This window comes from Prosopis cineraria, unplaced genomic scaffold (genome assembly GCF_029017545.1).
Source record: "Prosopis cineraria cultivar Desert tree isolate PC_DT_omini unplaced genomic scaffold, ASM2901754v1 PC1, whole genome shotgun sequence".
Lineage (NCBI taxonomy): Eukaryota > Viridiplantae > Streptophyta > Magnoliopsida > Fabales > Fabaceae > Prosopis > Prosopis cineraria.
The window spans coordinates 8,820,459-8,839,912 of record NW_026555332.1 but is presented as its reverse complement, the minus strand read 5'-3'; the positions used below and the strand labels follow the sequence as shown (position 1 = coordinate 8,839,912).

At 32.0% G+C, this 19,454-nt stretch overlaps 1 protein-coding gene across 1 annotated transcript; it reads right to left on the bottom strand.

Annotated features, from left to right (window-relative positions):
- Positions 1-10,591: 10,591 nt before the first annotated feature.
- On the bottom strand, positions 10,592-16,802 carry LOC129305562 (O-fucosyltransferase 27). The gene is made up of 10 exons (XM_054945588.1): positions 16,404-16,802; positions 15,873-15,957; positions 15,274-15,344; positions 15,101-15,189; positions 14,750-14,993; positions 13,780-13,892; positions 13,590-13,680; positions 13,367-13,495; positions 12,256-12,806; positions 10,592-11,750 (listed from the first exon to the last, which is right to left on the bottom strand). The coding sequence occupies exons 1-10, from the start codon at positions 16,593-16,595 to the stop codon at positions 11,276-11,278; spliced, it is 2,040 nt and encodes a 679-aa protein (XP_054801563.1). The 5' UTR covers positions 16,596-16,802; the 3' UTR covers positions 10,592-11,275.
- Positions 16,803-19,454: the final 2,652 nt, after the last annotated feature.

The following is a 19,454-nucleotide window of genomic DNA, read 5'->3' as shown; positions in this document are numbered from 1 at the left end:
TCTAGCACAAAAAGATCCCGTGAACCATTGGTTATAAGCATTTCTACTCTAAATTCTTTTGCATCATCCACAGGCGACGAAGAGGAGAGCTTGTAATCTGCCAAATTAAGAATCCAAGGATCTCCCCATATGTGGATGTTAGATGTATTATCGATAGACCAACGGATCTTGTTTAGCAAGAGAGCACATCTAACAAGTAAACTATTCCAGGCTCAGGATGGTTTAACACCTCTTGTGGCATTAAGTAAGGATGTTTTTAGGTAGTAGATATGTAAGATCTCCTTTACTTAATCATAATTAACTCCGAGATCAAGGTAAGGGACTAGCCCTTAAAGAATTACTAAAGGTGTAAAATTACATAAAAGAAGATTTTTCAAATTATATACATTTAAAATCCTCAAAGTTTAAATTCAAATCTTAAAGAACACTTATTATACTCGAATCAGAATTTGAAAATTGTATGGAAATTTAAAAAACAAATGGGACACAAAACCATGAATTTTAAAACTCAAAAATGGATTTTGTGCAGAAAACAACACGTGCGCCATAGCTTGTGACGTGTGCACCGCGACTCACCTTCTCTGTGTCATGTGTCACGGTGCATTACACGAATTTGACAGCATCAGTGCTATCATTTAACAGCACAGGGAGTAAACTTTTGATGCATTTCAAAACTTCGTTTAACGTCTGATTAAGGTGGTTTCGGTGTCTACACGAAGCTTTCTCCTAACTCTAGCTAATAGCATCAGTTTTAGTTTCAAATTCTTTTTTTATAAAAAGTTGCACACCAAAAGCCATATTTATCACTTTTCTCAAAATTTCACAAATATGGTGTCTCAACTCAACCACAAGTGTCAAAAGCCTACACCAACCATCTGACCACACTCAATAGACTCAAGTAGACCCGTGCAACGCACCATACACCATCAAAAACACGTATATTATAAAATCATCACTCAACCTCAATTTTCATAAAACGCAAGGAGGAGGAAATTGTTATACAAAATCATTATTTTCATTCCAATTCTTTCAAAATACACATGTTCCTACTTGCACAAGTATTTCAGCCCTATCCACGAGTTTATAACTAAAACTTACTAATCTGAGGTATAAAATATATAAATTTATACTGTAATAATGCAAGTAATACAAAAACAATAGCATGTCATCCTAGTTGGCAATTGCATTAACATATACACATAAAAATAATAAGAAAGGCATATAGAAAGGATTACTTCACAATCCTAAGCCTTTTTATGTTTTCCTTGACTCGAATCTAGTGAGCTAGGTTTTGAAATATTGAGAATTGAGAGGTGAATACAATCACTCAATAACTAAGTTTCACTTAACCTATACAATTGCATATCAATTGTAGATAGATGCAATTAGTCTAAAAAATACAATAATAACACATACAAAGAGCTTGGCCATGGCTCATAAAACTAGCAATCATGTGACCGGGCTTGAAAACACATATATATCCATTTTTAAATCACAAAGCACAATATAGGGTCACAATACTACCAATCATGTGCCCTTACACATGCCAGACCATAATACTAACAATCATATAACCAAATTTATATGCATGATCATATGCCTACCTTATATCCTTCTGTTAGCTCTAACATGAAATTGGTGGCTATCACGTGGCTATGTCCTTAACGGACTAACCCAACTTTTCACTTATGAGGAGCTACCGAGCCAAGATCAACTCACTCACTTATGTAATCCTATTTTTCCTAATACTAATAACCATAGGGTGTCGTACCCCTAATATAACCTCCTCATGAACTGATAGAGATTAGTTAGATTCGAGTCCCTCGTAGAACAAATAGTACAGTCCTGAATCAACTATAGGACAAAGGCTACCTCCTGATTCCAACGGTTGGTGCTAAGGTAAGTTCTCAATTCTAATAGTTACTACCAGTACCACATGGATTTAAACCAATCTACTCCTCCTCCTAAGCGAACTCCTGCTAATGATCATGCTATGCACATTCCTCACATAATATGCATTTCAAACAATTAATTCATGGTAAATAATTCCACATACTCATATTCACTTAGTCCACACAATCAACACATGTCAAATCACAATTATCCACCCACAATAATAAACCATAATCAAGCTTACAAATAATAAAGGTGGAAAAATCAAGGTTTTCTTTTTCAAAACCATTTTGCAAGTTAAACATATTGCCAATATGCATCATTAGTTTAAATCATTAACCACATTTCACAAACATAATTAACATTCAACTATAAAAATTAAGTTTCTCCCTATTATCTCAAACCTTTAAGAGGTCAAAGGTTTATCCTTCACACAAAACACTTCCAAAGCTTCTCCCAAGTTTGAATGGTGCCAAAATCGAGCCTTACTACATCCATATCACAAGGATATCATTATTGAATTTTACCAATATAATCTCCACACACACTATTCTATCAACTCATAAATCACTATCCATTCATACCCAATGGGCTCTTTAAGTTTCATTAATACACATTATCATTAATAACTCTTTAAACCTCCATTAATGGACATAAACTTCTCCCAACCACCATATTTATGTCAATTTTTGGGTATTTACTACCCCTATGGACCTATAACCTCAACAATCATCAATATGATGTTTCAATACCTTAAATAACTCCTATTATACTCATTTTAATCAATGAAAATGGACCCATAATCTTGTAGACCGAAAATCAATCTTTTAACTCAAACCTTATCATAAATCATCATAAATGAGGGAGAGAAAGGAAGAAGAGGGCTTAAATTACTTACCTTATGTGTTTAGGAGCTTCAATCTATCCACCAAAGGTCTAAATATACATGCCCTAGCAGAGCTTCAATGTGCTCTTCGGTTTCTCCTTTCCTTTTCTCTATTTTTGCACGCACACATGCATCTAATTTATTAAATTTTAGCCGTGCGCCACAGCGCACGTTGCCCTCCACCATGGTGCATAACACAGAAAGGTCATTGTATTCAAATATACTCCTATGCACCGCGGCATATTGACCATACACCGCAACATGTGACATAGAGGGCAACCCTTCACCTTTTCTTCCTCTTTCTTTACCCAGGTAGCCTGCCTTTAATCCGAACCCACTTTTAGGGCTAAAATCACAACAATTACACCAAATTAGACCCTTCTAGCCACACATCTTATTGATTCACTAATCAAAATCATTGGGTTAACTAATCATGATTAATTTATCTCGAATGTTACAAGATACCTTTAATAACCTTTGTCCACAGATCTAATAGATTAGCTAATAACCTCTAGTACTACTTGGCTAAGAAAGCATGATTAAAGGAAATAAAATCCTTAAAGTCGAGACCACCATGACATTTCTTATCTATGAGGCGATTCCAAGAAACCCAATGTAACTTCATTTCATTATCTTTTGGACCCACCAAAAGCCAAAGATAACTTGTTAAGCTCAAGGCAAGACTTAGCAAGGAAAAGAAAGCAATTCATAGGGTATGTGGGATGGAATTAGCGACAACCTTGATAAGTACCTCACGATAATCTATTCTTCTATCCTCTAACCTTTTTAGAGATTTTGTCACGAACGAATGAGAGGGCTTAAGTTTTTAAGCATCCCTACAAAACAGGAAGGCCAAGATATTTCTCCAGAGAATCAGCTTCATTAATACCAAGGGTGAGGCATAAATTCTCTTTGACATAATCAAGTGTATTTGGGGACAAGCAACATGATTTATCAAAGTTAATACACTGACTAGAGGCAAAGCAATAACGCTGAAGAATGTTCGAGACCAATTGACAATTCTCTTTATCAGCCTTAAAGAATAATAGTAAGTCATCAGTAAAAAAGAGTGGGTTACTCTAAGACAGTGTTTAGTGGGACGAATACTGATCAGAAGTTTTTGAGAAGCGTGACGGATATGTTGGATAGGGAGGCGCAGCGAAAGATTAAAATTTTAAAGTTTTTATCCTGATATAGACCGAACGAACTTGTTTAAGTCAAGGTGGATAGAAGAGTTATCTTTTTAATTCTTTGAAGTTAGCGCATGTTTGGATCTCAATAGTTGACAATGTAGATATGCTCCCTCTACTGGTATCCACATGAACAGCTCTCTAACTTGAACAGCGTGCTAGCGCTCTCAGCTTTCGTTCTTCTTTGAACGTTAATTTTCTTTTCTATAAGGTGTTTCGTGGCTCTCAAAGTGTTTTTTCGTCAAACCTTTTCTAACTCTCTCTCTCTCTCTCTCTCTCCATTCATAAAGATGTCCCTATCTATATATAATATATAGATAAGGGTTTTTGTCTTCCAGTTGAAAGCTCATGAAAAATTTAATTAAATCTATCTCATAAATTTAATCCATAATATCATATCTAATTTGAATTATCTTATAAATTTAAATTATAAAATTGATGATATTCTCTCTTATCATGTTAGTTATTAAATTTAATCTATCATATAAAATTAAATTTAAAATTAACATAAGATAATATAATATAATATAATAGATATTACATATACATATTATATTTTATATATATATACGAATATATATATACATATATATATATATATTTATATATATGTATATATTATGTTATCTATATTTAATTTTATATATCATATATATATATATATCTGATATATATATACGCATATATGGATATATATATATATATAATTATATTTTAAATTTTATATTTCATATAAATATATATAAATATTTATCAAATAAATATTCAAATATATAAATATATATAATTCATTCACTCTATATTACATTCATTGAATCTAGATATATTCCAAATTCAACGAACTTGGACATTGTAACTTGAGTTGAGCCGTTCTTGTGTGCGACCTTGTAGGCCCATATGAAATTGGCAGTGGGCAAATTACGCTATTAGCCCACAAGTTACAAGTGGCCTCTAGTAAGACTTTGCAACTACCCAATTCACATGTAGATTAATGATCCAATATAACATATTATGCAACTATATCACATCTTTTTTGTCACGCAATATTTCGGTCAAGTATGAGACATGGAATTGTCATTCTCCTTTGCCTGACCATTACTTTCTTGATCTCTGAGTAGACTGATAGTAGCAATGAGAAAACCCTTTCCATTGTAGTATGGCCATATATTTTCTCAATCTTACTCATTGAGGGACCCAATAATATCTCTCACTTAATGTGAAGGACAAATTCCATCTTGACCACTCATATTTATCTGCATGAATATCACTAAACTCAATCATAGCCTTTATGATCACCCGATCAAAGGTGACTTTTGACTAGGTCAACGTTTAGTGGTCATCATGTAGAAATCTATGATGATCTCAGGTCAAAGGGCTTAGTAATATAGTTACATATGAGATAAGCTTATGACTTGTACCATGCAGCTTTCTCATAGCGGGTCAGTCCAGCACCTTGTACTCTTTCAAGTGTCTATGACTTTAATTTGTATTTCTATAATTAATCAAAGTCATGCCAATCTTGTTTCATCTATGATCCCTCAAAGATCACCAACTAGAGACATTTAGGACAATCATTATAGTTTGTTTAGGGATACAGTTATCATATTGAACATGCAATTGTTATGATAACAAAAAATAAATTCATTAAATAACAATGTGCATAATACAATAATTGGTTCTAGGGCACAATTTCCAACAGGATAGGCATTCGAGATAAAACATCAGCAACAATGATAAAGAGGTAGGGCGATAGGGGGTTGCCTTGTCTGAGCCCCTTTTAAGGATTAACTTCAGCAACCTTTCTACCAGAAAGGAGAAGGTTAAAACTTATAGTGGTAATACACCTTATCACCCTTGCAACCCATTACCATGAAAATCCTAATTTAATAAGCATAGCTTTGAGAAAATCCCACTCGATTCGATCAAAAGCCTTATTCATATCTAGTTTGATTGCAATTTTTGGACAACCAGTATGCTTAAATTTGAGGTAGTGGAAGACTTTATGGATGATGAAATTGTTATCCTGAATGACTCTACCCTAGACAAAGGCTCGTTGATTCTTTAAGATGATCTTAACTATAAGAGGTTTCATTCGACTAGTTATGAGTTTAGAGAAGATTTTATATAAGAAGTTACAGAGGCCAATAGGACGAAATTGAGTGAAAGTTTCAAGATGTTCAATTTTAGGAATTATCACCAGATTAGTATCATTTAAGCCCTAAATAGCCAAATTACTAGAGAAGAATTCTCTAACCATAGAGTAGATTTGTTCACCAATAACATTCCACGCTTTTTGGTAAAACATTCCAGAGTAACCATCAAGGCTTGGAGCTTTAGTACTTCCCATAGAAAAGATAGCAAGTTGAATTTCTTCAACATTGAAGGGTTGTTCAAGAACATCATTATCTATGTCAAAAACAAAGGGTTCAACATAATCTAGTACTTTAAAAACGTTATGATCTCCCACATATTGGAATAGAGAGTTATAATAGAGGAAAATTATAGGTCGATATCCTCTTGGGAGTCAATCCAGTCACCATTAAGGCATTTCAAGTGTTGAACCTTATTCCTTTGTCTTCGATAAACCGTGGTCATATAGAAGAATCTAGAGTTTTTATCTCCTTATTTACACCAATTAACTCTTGATCTTTGAAACCAATATTTTTCTTCTCTATCCTAAAGAATTTTAAGTTCCTGCTTCAAGGTACATGAAATGAGGGCCTTTTCAAATGTCCAATCATCACCATAGCAGCCCTTGAGATCATAAAGAATTTTACTAATCAAAATAGCATTATTAGAAAAGTGATCCTTACTCCATCTTAAAAGAGATTCACGAGTCTTGTTAAGAGTGGCATTGAACCAGGAGATTTCATCAAGTAGCTCAGGATTAAAAGAGTTCCAACTATTATGAATAACTTCAAGAACCTTAGGGTGATCCAACCACAAAAGTTCAAAGCAGAACCTTTTAAGGGTTTTAATGGTGCTACCGTATAACTTGAGCAAGAGAGAGGAATGATTAAAACCAACTACTTCCAGGACATTCAACAAAGCATTTTGATGATTTTCATGCCATTTAATATTAAAGACAGCTTGATTAAGATGCTCGCAGATGTAGTCATCTCCTTCTCAGTTATTGGCCCAAGTAAACTTAGGGCCACTGTAGTTTAGATCCATCATGCCACATGAGTCCATAAAATGATAAAAGTATTCATAGGATTTAACAACCTCCTTCTTTTTCATAAGCATACAGAAGTTCATTGAAATCACCAATGCAAAGGTAAGTGTTCACCAGGGTTCAAGCATAACATGTGACTCCACTAAAATTCCTTAAGTGAGATGGAGAATACAAACACTTGGAAGAGAAAATGCCACTATAGATAATGAGATGGAGAAGATTATGGTTAGAGAAGTGAATTTCTTTAAAGTCAGAGTTCCACCATAAGCAGAGGCCACTTGATCTATCATCAGGGTCAATCAAGAAACCACAATCAAAGCCACATTTATGATGGAGACATTCAATCTTAGCAAACTTTATTGTTGTTTCAGATAGAAAGACTAGGGAGGGCTTGTATTTATTCAAGAGGAATTTGAGATGGCTTTCAGTTAGGGTAGCCTCCAAACCTTGACAATTCCAAGCAAAGTGACTCATTGCTATTGGGTGGCTCTTTAAGGTAAGCCACCAGGCCTATCTAAGGTTAAATGAGGAATTTGAGTTGTGAAAATAATTTGATCCCAAGGAACATCTTAGACATGTTGAATTGGGACATTAACCAAGGCATCAAAGAGTTATCATATTAGCTGTAACATATTGGATATAACAAGTAACACAAGAAAATTGACAAACGATATAGTTGATTTTACAAGTAATGATTTAACAAGTTATAGATTTAAATTTCCATATGGACTTTTATTATTGATTAAATATATTACTTCTTAATTGCTTTACTTATTAATTCTTGTGTCACTTGTCATATTGCATAACAACATATTATAGAAGGATGTTTTGGTAATTTTGTTTTATAATTTTATTTCAATTTAGGCTTAACATTTTTGTTAAAAAAAAAAAGTTAGAATGTCTTGAAACTGTTTTAAGAATGTCACATCCACAATCCTTGGATGAATACTCACTTTTTTTTATCCCGATTTATTGAAATATATTTTTATTGTATTCTCTATGTACATTGCAACGAACATTCTGTTCGCTTATTTGGCCATAGTTGAGAATTAACAATTTTTTTATACATTTCAATTCTATCATAATTTGGACATAATATACCATAATAATAGGCCTCATCTCATTAGATGATGGATTATATAATATTAATGGAAGAATGACAATTAAATATCAAAAAATTGAAATGAAGAATAAATTAGCTCACTGGCCGAACAAATCTTGAGCCCATAAAATATGGATCAAATTTTTAAAAATTTAAAAGTATGTCATGTTTATATTGATATATAAAGAGTTTATCATTGATATATAATAGTATATCATTGACAAAAATAATAAATCAATTATAATACAAAATATACTTCCTCCGTTAAAAAATGTAAGACATTTTAATCGAATCTCACCCTTAATAAAATAATTAACTATTTTCAAACTAACTTTATCTTTTAATATTTACCATCATTAAACACTCTATAATAAATATAAATTCACTATCAATAAGGGCACTTTTGAAAAAAAGACAATGATTATACCTCAAAAGACTAAAAATGTCTTATATTTTTGAACATTTAATTTCTTAAAAAATGCCTTATATTTTTTAACAAAGGGAGTAATAAATATTGGTTTTTTGCTTAGTTTGATTTTATAACACGGATTATATCTGTAAAAGCCCCTTGAATCAACAATAATTAGGTCCCTAACAAAATTTTCTAAAAAATAGATTGTAACTATTAATTTAAATAATTACAAAGAGAAATTCATATTACGATCTAAGAGTTATATTTAATACTCAAATACTTATTTGAAATTAAAAATCTTATATTTTTTATTATTTAAATCAATATTTTCAACTTATTTTATAAAAAAATTTTTTGAGGATTTAATTATCATTAATTTATTGTTCTGGGACCTAATTGTTATTCTCCCAACATTAATTACTTTTCAAGCATAATATATGGGGAAATGATTAAAAAAATACCCTTAAAATATGTAAATGATAATTGAGTACTACTAAATGTGAAAATTATAATTTAATCTCTAGGGACTTGTTTGCATTTTTTTTTCTAATGAAAAGGCAATCTCCCTCTTGACCACAATATAAGTCAATTTTTAGAAACTTTATTTAATCTAAAATATAGAGTATTGAATATGTGTTATATATATAAATATACATATCTTCCAATTAAACTCTTACTTTATTGAGTAATTAATGAGAAGGTTTTAAATAAGTTAATTTTTATATTTATTACACTTAAGGGCATGAATCTAAAGATGTGAAATTTTTTAGAAAATTAAGATTTTAAAAATTTTTGTTAGAAATATAAATTAGTTAATAATACTTATATTGTGATCTGAAGGAAATAAATACTAACTATTATATAATGAAAAATGACTATTTTGATTGGGTTATTAACTAAAATGAAATAGAAAATAAATATCCTTTTTGCAAATTTATTTATCAATTAAGTGTAATATAATTAAACTAGTCATTTTCAAAGAAGAAATAGTTATTTTCTTAAGGTACTAAAAACCAAAGCGGTTATTGAATCAATTAAGACATTGATTCAATTGTTAATAATCAAAATCGTAGTTAAACAGTAATCAAACTGGTTATAAACAAAATATTTTATTAAATCAATCAAAATACTAGTTTAACAATTTATTAATTCAACCAAACAAGTTAATTCAGATTTTCATACTATGCATTTTCTATTATGTTTTAATCAATAGCACAACTAAAATAGTCACTTCCCAATGTATAATAGCCATTGATTTTTAATACTTGCAATTTACTGGTAAACAAATTTGCAGAAAAAACCAACCTGCTATCAAATTAATAGTCAATTATTGTTGTTGTTTGTTGTTATTGTTGTTATATTATTATTATTATTATTATTATTATGGTAAATACAAGCCTACAAGGGGTAAAACAATTTGGTAATGTATAAATAATATTTATTAAAGGTCACTTGTATCATTCCAACAAAAAGAAACTCAAACTCCAATTTAATTTAAGAATGTTGAATCCTTCTAAATTTTAAAATATGAAGATCACTAAGACCATTTTTCTTTTTTTCTTATTTTTTATACATTAGAAAAAGGTTTGAACTCTTAATCAAAAAATAAAATTGAAAAATGATTTTGTAGATATGCTATGCCTTTTATGCCCTCAAATAAAAAATAAAAAGAAACAAATACTATTAAATAATAAGTAGTAGAAATAGAATAGATATTACGTGTATATATGTCCATCTGGATGCTATGAAAAAAATGAATACGTCACATATTTTAATTTCCTCTCTTGTTAGCTTTAACAAGAATACCTTCAATAAAATAAAAAACAACCAAAAAGAAAAATAAATCAATCACTACTCATGTTTGGTTGAAGGGATTTAAAAGAGGGGAGGGATTTTACTACCCTAGTAGAGCATACATTGGTCGCAAAAGAAATTTTACTGACAATTTTCAATTATCTCAACAAAGAATTTTTAAATATTATATGTTATGTCCTTTCATCAGATTACAAATTACAATCTTAGTAAATATCACAATACAAGGATTCTGGCAAAGGCAGCCATAAATGAAATTCTTCCTCCCAGCAAGTTAATGTGGCTGAACTGTTTGTATCATCAGAGCTACATCAGTTAAATACAATTTATGTGCCAGGATAACCAGAACAGTTTTCCCAGCAAAGAATGAAAAGCTAAACTAATGTACATGTCTACTAAGATGAAACTAGGCCACACCAAATTGACATAACTGCAGGATGCTTACAGCTTGTTTTACCCAAGATTGCTGAGTTTAGTCATGTTCCTGAGCAGGATTGCTGAGTTTCAGAACCACTTCATATGAATCCTCTCTGGATGTAAATCCTCTATATTCACAAAGGTCAATGCATATGCTGCATTCAGAAAGAGAAAAGAGATGATGGTAAAAAGCATGCCATTTGCCATGTGTATCTCACATATCGCCACTTTCTTTTGAGTCACTTTCTCTCCCAAAGTATGAATGTATAAATATGGAGTATTTGATTTGAACTTCTTTTTTCACACAGAATTGAACCCACGGAGCCATAATTTGATGCAACAACCACTTTTATGGATTAAATGCAGATGTGAATTCATTATCTTCATATCATCGGTCTCCGCCATCAAGCTCTTCTTGATCTTCGAGCTGATTTTCATCTTTGTTGTTTACTTCTCCATCACCTTCATGGTTTCCCCTGTTTTGCCCAAAGAACAACCCAGATGATGTGGAATCATCATCATCTAGATCGTCTTCATTTTCCTTCTCTTTCAATTGTGAAACAGAACCAGTGTCCATCCAGGAAGGACACCGATGTGGAATACCGCCAAGAGCAGTCAAAAGTTGCGATGAGGTTGATGGACTGGAAGTATTTGCTGTTGATCTATCCAAGGAACTATATCTTAAGCAAGAACATTCAGGGACTGGATGAGAAAGAAAGGATAACTGTTTTGATTTTTTCAATGCTTCCATCAGTTCATCAAGTAATATTTTTCTCAAATGCCTACGCACAGATTTTAGCCAAGTATGATTTGCTTGATACATGTTGTCACGAATTTCTTCTATAAGTCTGGAACCTTCCTTTCTGCATCAACAAGAGCATGATAGAAAATTATGAAAAAATAGTCAATTATCACCAAGTTTCAACATAGGTTATAAGAGCTTTGTTATCATTTTGCAAGCATTACATTATCACCTGACTCGACTATTTTGCTTCACATTGTCATAATTCTAGGAAAAACTACATTTTGGGACTAAATTGAAAACGTTAAATCCCAATTAAAATTAACAGCAAGAAGCCACATGATTTTGATTGCAATAACAAAGCTTGGCTTAAAGGAATGTTTGAATTTGCAAAAGTTTGTTTTTAGATCTAAAATTTAACTAGGATTAAAGTTGTCATTTTGGTCCAAAATTTAGGTAGGCGTTTACATGTTAAAATATAAGTACCAAGCCTGTTACAAGGCCTTAGTTCAAGGGGATAAAGTATGATTTCTCCAGGATTCTTAAAGACAAATATAACAAGGAAAAAGTATTCAGGCTTAATGTGGAAAACAAACAAGCTTCCCACACATAGCTTAGGTATTTACCTGTCAGGTCTATAAGTCTTCAATGCAGCTGATTGATAAAGCCTATGCCCCATAACCGAGCTAGCAAAATTTGGCTGTCCCTTACCATCACGATCAAATCCAGAAATAAAAGCATCAGCTTCAACACAAACCACATAGTCAATAGCTTCCCATAGTAATTTATGGGCATTGGTTCGCAACTCCATGACAGTACTATCAGGTTCATCATCACTCTCAGCAACCCATCCCCACCAACCTTCAATGTTATATGATTTGGGCCTTGCTGGAGGGGGAGGAAGTGGACGAGGGCGTGGACCAGCATTCTTCCAAGCATCTTGCTTAGTTTCTTTTTCAATTGACGGTGGTGGACCAGGAGGAGTATTAACCAGATTAATCTCTTGGCCGTAGAGTTGACTCATTTCTCTTGGAGTGCTGAGAGAAGTCCTATCAACAACATTTTCAAACAATGCATGAAGAGTAATCAATGTCCTTTGGCCGCCAAAGATTTCTCCTCCAGAAACATATATAATAGTGTCTTGAGGGTATCCATATGCTCGAAGCAGAATCCCAATCTGCAACAAATTTAAATTCCAACATAGCTTCCTTAACGCATGTCCTTTACTTTACATATGGACTTAGTTAGAGTTGCACATGGATTAAGTAGTCAGTAAATTGCTTAGGCTTAGCTCTGTTCATCCATGAAATAAAAATGCTGGGGTATTACATCAGGCTTGTTTAGTTCAAGAAACACTCAGTTAAGGATAAAAGATGTTTAGATAACAAATACATGACTAAATCACTGTGCATCATCATAAAAATACATAATTGAGCTGCTTTTAACTGAGATTCAGATAGGGCTCTGCTTATACAGACTTATTTGGATATGCACCCATAAATGGGCTGAGCTATATGTTTGGATTGGTTAGAGCTTTGCTCAATTTCAAGTTCAGTTCATGTGGCTCACTAATTAGTTGAACTGTACACTAGATAGCTAAAGATTAGATCATATACACCCCTACACTTGATTGAGAATTCAAACACGATAATGATGAAGTTAGGATGTTCTATCCAGCCATTTCATCAACATGGACAAATTTTACCTGCTGGAAATTAGAACAGCATGTGCTCTTACCTCTTCTGGCATTAAAGGGCAAGAACCATTCAATCTTGCTTCAGCTGAGTTTACTTTAAGCTTCCCCTTCACAATTCCTCGTTTTATCATCCGATATCTTTTGTGTTGGATGAGTTCAGTATGAACATCCTTGGGAAGAATTTAAAGGCATAGAGAAGATATTAAATGCTGAGAAAGGCTCAAAGATAGTCAGCAAAAATTTTCTAACGTTTGAATAATATACCTGGAAGAGTTCAGCACAACCATGATATGCTAAAGCATCTCTTGTCATACCAGGGTCATAAGCAATAAATGGCTGACCAGGAGCACGTAGCCTATAATTATATCAAATGCTATCCAAATATTAAGAACTGCAAGAAAACAAATGAAGAGAACAGATTTATGAGATAGGGCAACGTGAACATCAGTCTTGCCTCTGTAAAATCCTGGTGGCAAGTTCTTGCACTTCCTGTCGAAACTGAAGGGCATGAAAAGCAACACGACATCTCAGCCTTTGATATTCTTCAAAACGAGGAGGAAGAATGGCCTAAGAAAAGCTTAGAGAGTAAATATTTAAAAACCAAAGTTTTACTGCAATGTAGAAACATAAATAAAAGGCTAATTAAGATAGAATCAACATATACAAATAGATGGGTTCAGAACTAATACAGCAAGTATTTGAAATTTCACCCATTACTTTTGTAGTCTAATGATGATTTGTTATGATTTATTACCACAGACTAGATGCAAAGAATCGGCATAAAGAAAAAATTACCAAACTTGTTGAAAAAAAGGCAAATAAGCTACTTCATGTTTTTCCCTCATCATCTGAATTGACTAAAAACAAGAACAAGTTTTAATGACGTTTGAGAGTGCATAACTAACACACAAACAAGAGAAAATGTGAAAAATTAAAGACAATAAGGAGAAAAAGTGACAAAGAGAGCGCAATAAACAATTATCATATCAATATCAGACACAATAATACAAGTCTTGAGCTTTTTGCAGGAAGCCCAGATTCAGAAATTTATAAAGAAAAATATAAAATCCTAGAAACCGTTTGGTATATGAAAAATTTAATATTGCATGTGTCTAGAAACCTATTTATAAATGTTAGGATACAACAAACATAAAAATTTTAAAATTTTGTGTCGTATGTCCTAATACAGAGTTTGTTAATTAATGTGTGTCAAGCTCAAATGTTTTATAGATATATTTCCAATATCTCTTGGAAAATTAGGATACTCAGGCACCAAACACCACATAAGAGTAAAAGAAAAGCAAAAACATCTAACAATGTTCTATTTCTGAATGGTTACCCCCAAAATTTAATGCAGGTAAGGGGGAAGTCAAGATTAAATAAAAGGTGAGGGATATAATAGTTAAAACACAAATAGCCTTCACCTGCAAGCATCCACCTTCGGATACAACTAGTTCTACCACTGAATGCTTCTTTAGCACAGGGAGGACATTGTGCAAATAATAATATGGCGATGCTGAACGAGGAACTTTAAAAGATGGAATTTCCTTCTTTCTTCTTGCACCCTTAAGATTTTTTGGAAGAGTTTTGACAATTTTGACATCCTTTGCTAGTGCTAGTACAAATTGATCTTCATTATAAAGATAACCAAAACTCTTGAACTGAGAACTGCATGCATAAATTTATTGAAGAAAAACAAAGGTAGCAAAATTCATTAATCTAGAATACATCAGACCAAGTCAAATCTTCTTAGCAATTTGTTAAAGGGCAAGAACCTTATTCCCTTGCTGCTTGTTGTTGATTGGATCTCAGGAATTGATAAGGTAGCATTGAGAAGTCGAGAAACCACAACCACATCACATATCTGAAATAAATAGACAACATTACATGATTGATTCAATATGGTATCAAATTAAAAGAACAGACTAGCTGAAACGCAATTCCTCACTGAGTTCCTGATCTCATGGAAACCGCCCTGTATCCGGACAAAGATAAATCCATTTCTTTCTGAGCTAGGATCTGCGAGAGAAAGAATATGGCCAGAGAGATTACAGAGAAGAATTAACAGTATCCCATGGAAATTAATTAGGCTTACTTTATATGCTACCAGACTTTGTACAATTTACAGAGAAGTCAATGTTAGAAATGGATGGAGACAATATTTTAAATAAGCTAAATCCAAGGCCAAGAAGACCAGGACGCTAGATTGAATGTATATCATGAATAATTAGCAGCATATACTGACCCCAAGGAATTCCTATACTTGGGAATGGTATGTGTAATTTCAAACCGTTTGGTGGACATATTTGACAAAAACCTATGCGTGGCACCAAGAAGACACTAAATACAACATTGCAAACTTATGAATCTATTCTAGTTTGCAAATAGGCTATTCAGCCTATTATCCAATTAGTTAAATTTTCATTCATTTTAGGCCACACACACACAACACAGACTTTTAGTTCATAAGTTTGGTCGGCAGATAATGTCTTGGACCACCATTAAAATCCTCTGGAATTTGAAGAAAGGACAATAATCAGAACCAACCAGCGTAATATCCTCTGGGATTTGCATCAGGATGCAAAGATTCAAGCCGCTTCACAGAACCCCATAGTCTTCTATATGACTTACTCTGCAGCTCGAGTTATAAGTAAAGCATTAGAATTAGACACCAACCAAATAGTGAAGAACTACAGAAAATGCACGCAAGTATAGCCAACTCCGATTGCAGAGGACTCAATAATATCCAAAATTACAGAAAATTGAAGAACCGCACAAAGCAGATCTAGACCAAATAAGAAAAATTAAGCCGCGCTTCTCTCGTTGAACAAAAAGAGCAAAACAAAATGGTCGCTCACTGTTCACTGAATATTTCTAGAGACCCAGACATAGATAAGATAAATACAGGCTCAGGCCAAAAAATCCCTATGCTTGGAAAATGACATTGAAAGCAACTAAACCACCATGTCATTTTTTAAGAATAGCAATTTGTTGCCTGTAGAATAACAGAACACTTCGTCAACGAAGTCAACGAAGAAAAATTGAGATCTCAGTGTGAAGCACCCTCGCATTCATTACCTGCGAGGAGAAATCTGGATTCTCAAAGATGGGTCTCCAAGAGAAAACTGTAATTGAGGACTGATAATCTGCAATGCCGTCCTCAGTAAATCGAGCAAGCAGAAAGTGGACGAAGATGGAGAAAGCAGAAAGCACAAGCCCAACCAAACCAATCCATTTCATCTTCGAATTCATCTTCGCCTCTCCTTTCATCCCTCACCCTCACCCCCTCTCTCTCTATATCTGTGTGGGGACTGTGGTGTGGACTATATGTGAGCTTCTCATAGCCTAGAAGAAGAAGGAAACAGAGAGAAGCCAGTAGAAATTAGGAAATTCTATGCAAGAGAGTAAGAGATTCAGGTACCACGTGAGGAAACAGGTGTGATGATGGACTAAGTATGATACAGTACAGACAGAAGAGGAGGCTCTGTTTTTTCAAGCCTTCTTAATCACGGCAAAAATGATTTCTTTTCTTTCCGTTGTTTTTATAAAAAGTCAATCTAGAGTGTCAACAAAAATTTTTAAATACAAAAAATCTTATAAAAATATAAAATTAGAATGAAATATCATGTTATTTGTTTATTGAAATCGTTCATTATTACGCCTATATTGTCAAATAAATAACTTCATTTTTATAAGATTATATGATTAGGTTTGATTTAAATATGATGCAGTCCAATTCGAATTACTCCCTCAAAAAAATATCTCGTGCTTAAGCTTTTATGAATCCTTTTACTACAAAAAAAAAATCATTTATCAAATAATTTGATTAACCAATAGCGTTGTTTTGGGCAAGACTAGAACTTTAAGAACAATTCTTTTTTGAATTAATGGGGCAAGGATTAATGGTGTGAGTAGAACTATTAATTAGAGCTAGCTCAATCTTAAAAAACTAGTTTTTAAAAGATCAGAGCTTAAACAAGCTGTTTTGTTAAGCCAGATTGCACCTTAGGATTCTATTTTGGCCAGCTCGACCTGATCGTCAGGGCTAAATGATTGACCCTCAAAATTTTGACCCTATTTTTTTTCAATTTTTTTAATTTAAAAAATTTATTTAAAATCACAAAAAAGTTATCACATATAACATTAAGTCTAAAAAAATAAATTTAAGACAATCCACATAATAATAAATGTAAGTCCAATAAAAATAGCAATATCATAAAATTAGCATCGATAATAATTAAACTTTGCTAGCATCATTATCATGAACATTAATATAATTTGATTCTTCCTCTTAGGTTAAAGTCTAGAGCATCAATTAAAGAGAAAAAGAATGAGAACTCACTTAAAAGTCGAAAGAAAGGAAATTAGATTTTAAACTTTTAGTGTTATTTACTTTTTTTCATATTAAAATTAATATATATATATATATATATAATATATATATATATAATGATTTTAAAGGGCCAGCTTTTTTATTTTAAAGTTTAAAAGAGTCAGCTCAATGAATTCATTTTAATTGATAACTCTAGATCTAAGGTTATAAATAGGATAAAACCTACAATATTTCACTCACATGAGAACTTGCATGTCACTAAGTTACAAGGCCATTGATAATACTTGAGAGGTGGAAAATTTTTTACTATAAACAAAATAAGAAATTCATCCATTTCTCTTTTTTTTCACAAATATATTTCTCATTTAAAAAAAATAATTTTTTGGATGCAAGAAAGTATTTTTCATGCATCTAACACTAACTTTATATATATGTATATATATTTATTTATATGGGGTTTTAGGGTGTTTTTTCTTTTTTTTTTTTTTTCTCATTTCCTTTCAGGGAAAATTTCACAAGTATTTAGGCAAAGCAGACTGTCATGCGTCGCTTTCTATTTATGGCCCAAAATTTTTTTAATATAAATATATTGTGAATTTTTCTTAATTTAACCCTTACATTTGTACTTTGGAATATTAAGCAACTTACTTTTTTTTATTCCGGATAACATATAACATTAATTGACGTGAAGACAATGATAAAAAAGGAAAGGAGGACACTATTGCTAATTTAAACTGTTAATCTTAATTTAAATCACGTATGATATTTTAATGGTAAATATGAGTAAATATGAGTAAATTGGATGAATCTTTTAAACTTTTTAAATTACATAAATTCTTTTTATTTTCAAAATTAATGTACATGTGTCTTAAATTTTCTTAACATTAATAATTTTTTTTAAATAGAGTTTCAATTAATTCAAGTTAAAAATGGTCAACACTAATGTAAGACTGTCTTAATATTAAATTTTTTGTTGATCATATCATTTTATTTTTAATTTTTAAGATACAATTTAAAACAAAAAATCATACTAATTCTAACAAAATTTTAAAAATATGACCATAATTATTAATTAATTGTATATTTAATTCTGGGTAAATGAGACCTTATCTTTCATCTTGATAATTCAGAGGAAGTTTTTTTTTTTTTTTTGGGAATAACGTTATTGGGAACAGAAAAGCGGACTGGACCACCCAATTGCAACTAGCAGTGTTGTTTTGAGTTTTCCATGTTTGGCATGATCTTCAGACGAGTCACGTGACGAGGGGCCTTTTGGCACGTGACTGAGATTGGGGTGGGACCCACTCTGTCTTTTTTTTTTTTTAAGTATTAATGGTGGTACTGCGGACTGCCGGGTTGATGACTTTTCTAAAAAGGAGTATAGACTCATGACGGTGACGCAGATTGTAAACATCATTAAGAAAAGGCCATTTTTCTTATTATTATTTTGATGATTCTTTTTGAATCTGATCATTTACCCAACCAAAAAAAAAAAAGACAATTATAAAAAAGAAAATTTTCCAATGGAAAACAGATGTTTACCATTAACTCTTTTGTGAGTTGTGAAGTTGTGACTTTTTTCTTTTCAAAAAGAAAAACTTTCACAATTCTAACTTTTTTCCATAAATTTAAGACTGACATTTGGAGTTGAACGGTCTTTTAAAGTCCAAAAAAAAAAAAATTAAGAGTAAGCCCTTGCTTTAAAATATAAAATAATAAATTAAGTTTCAAATGCTTTCAAGTTCAGGAGTAAAAATATCGACTCTTTTACATATATTTTTTAAATTTAATATAAA

Coding starts and splice junctions, on each gene's coding strand:
- LOC129305562 (XM_054945588.1), bottom strand. CDS start 16,595: ATGAAAGGAGAGGCGAAGATGAATTCGAAGATGAAATGGATTGGTTTG. Junction 13,496..13,589: donor GTTGTGCTGAACTCTTCCAG/GTATATTATTCA, acceptor ATTCTTCCCAAG/GATGTTCATACTGAACTCAT. Junction 12,807..13,366: donor GCCCTTTAATGCCAGAAGAG/GTAAGAGCACAT, acceptor AATTTGTTGCAG/ATTGGGATTCTGCTTCGAGC.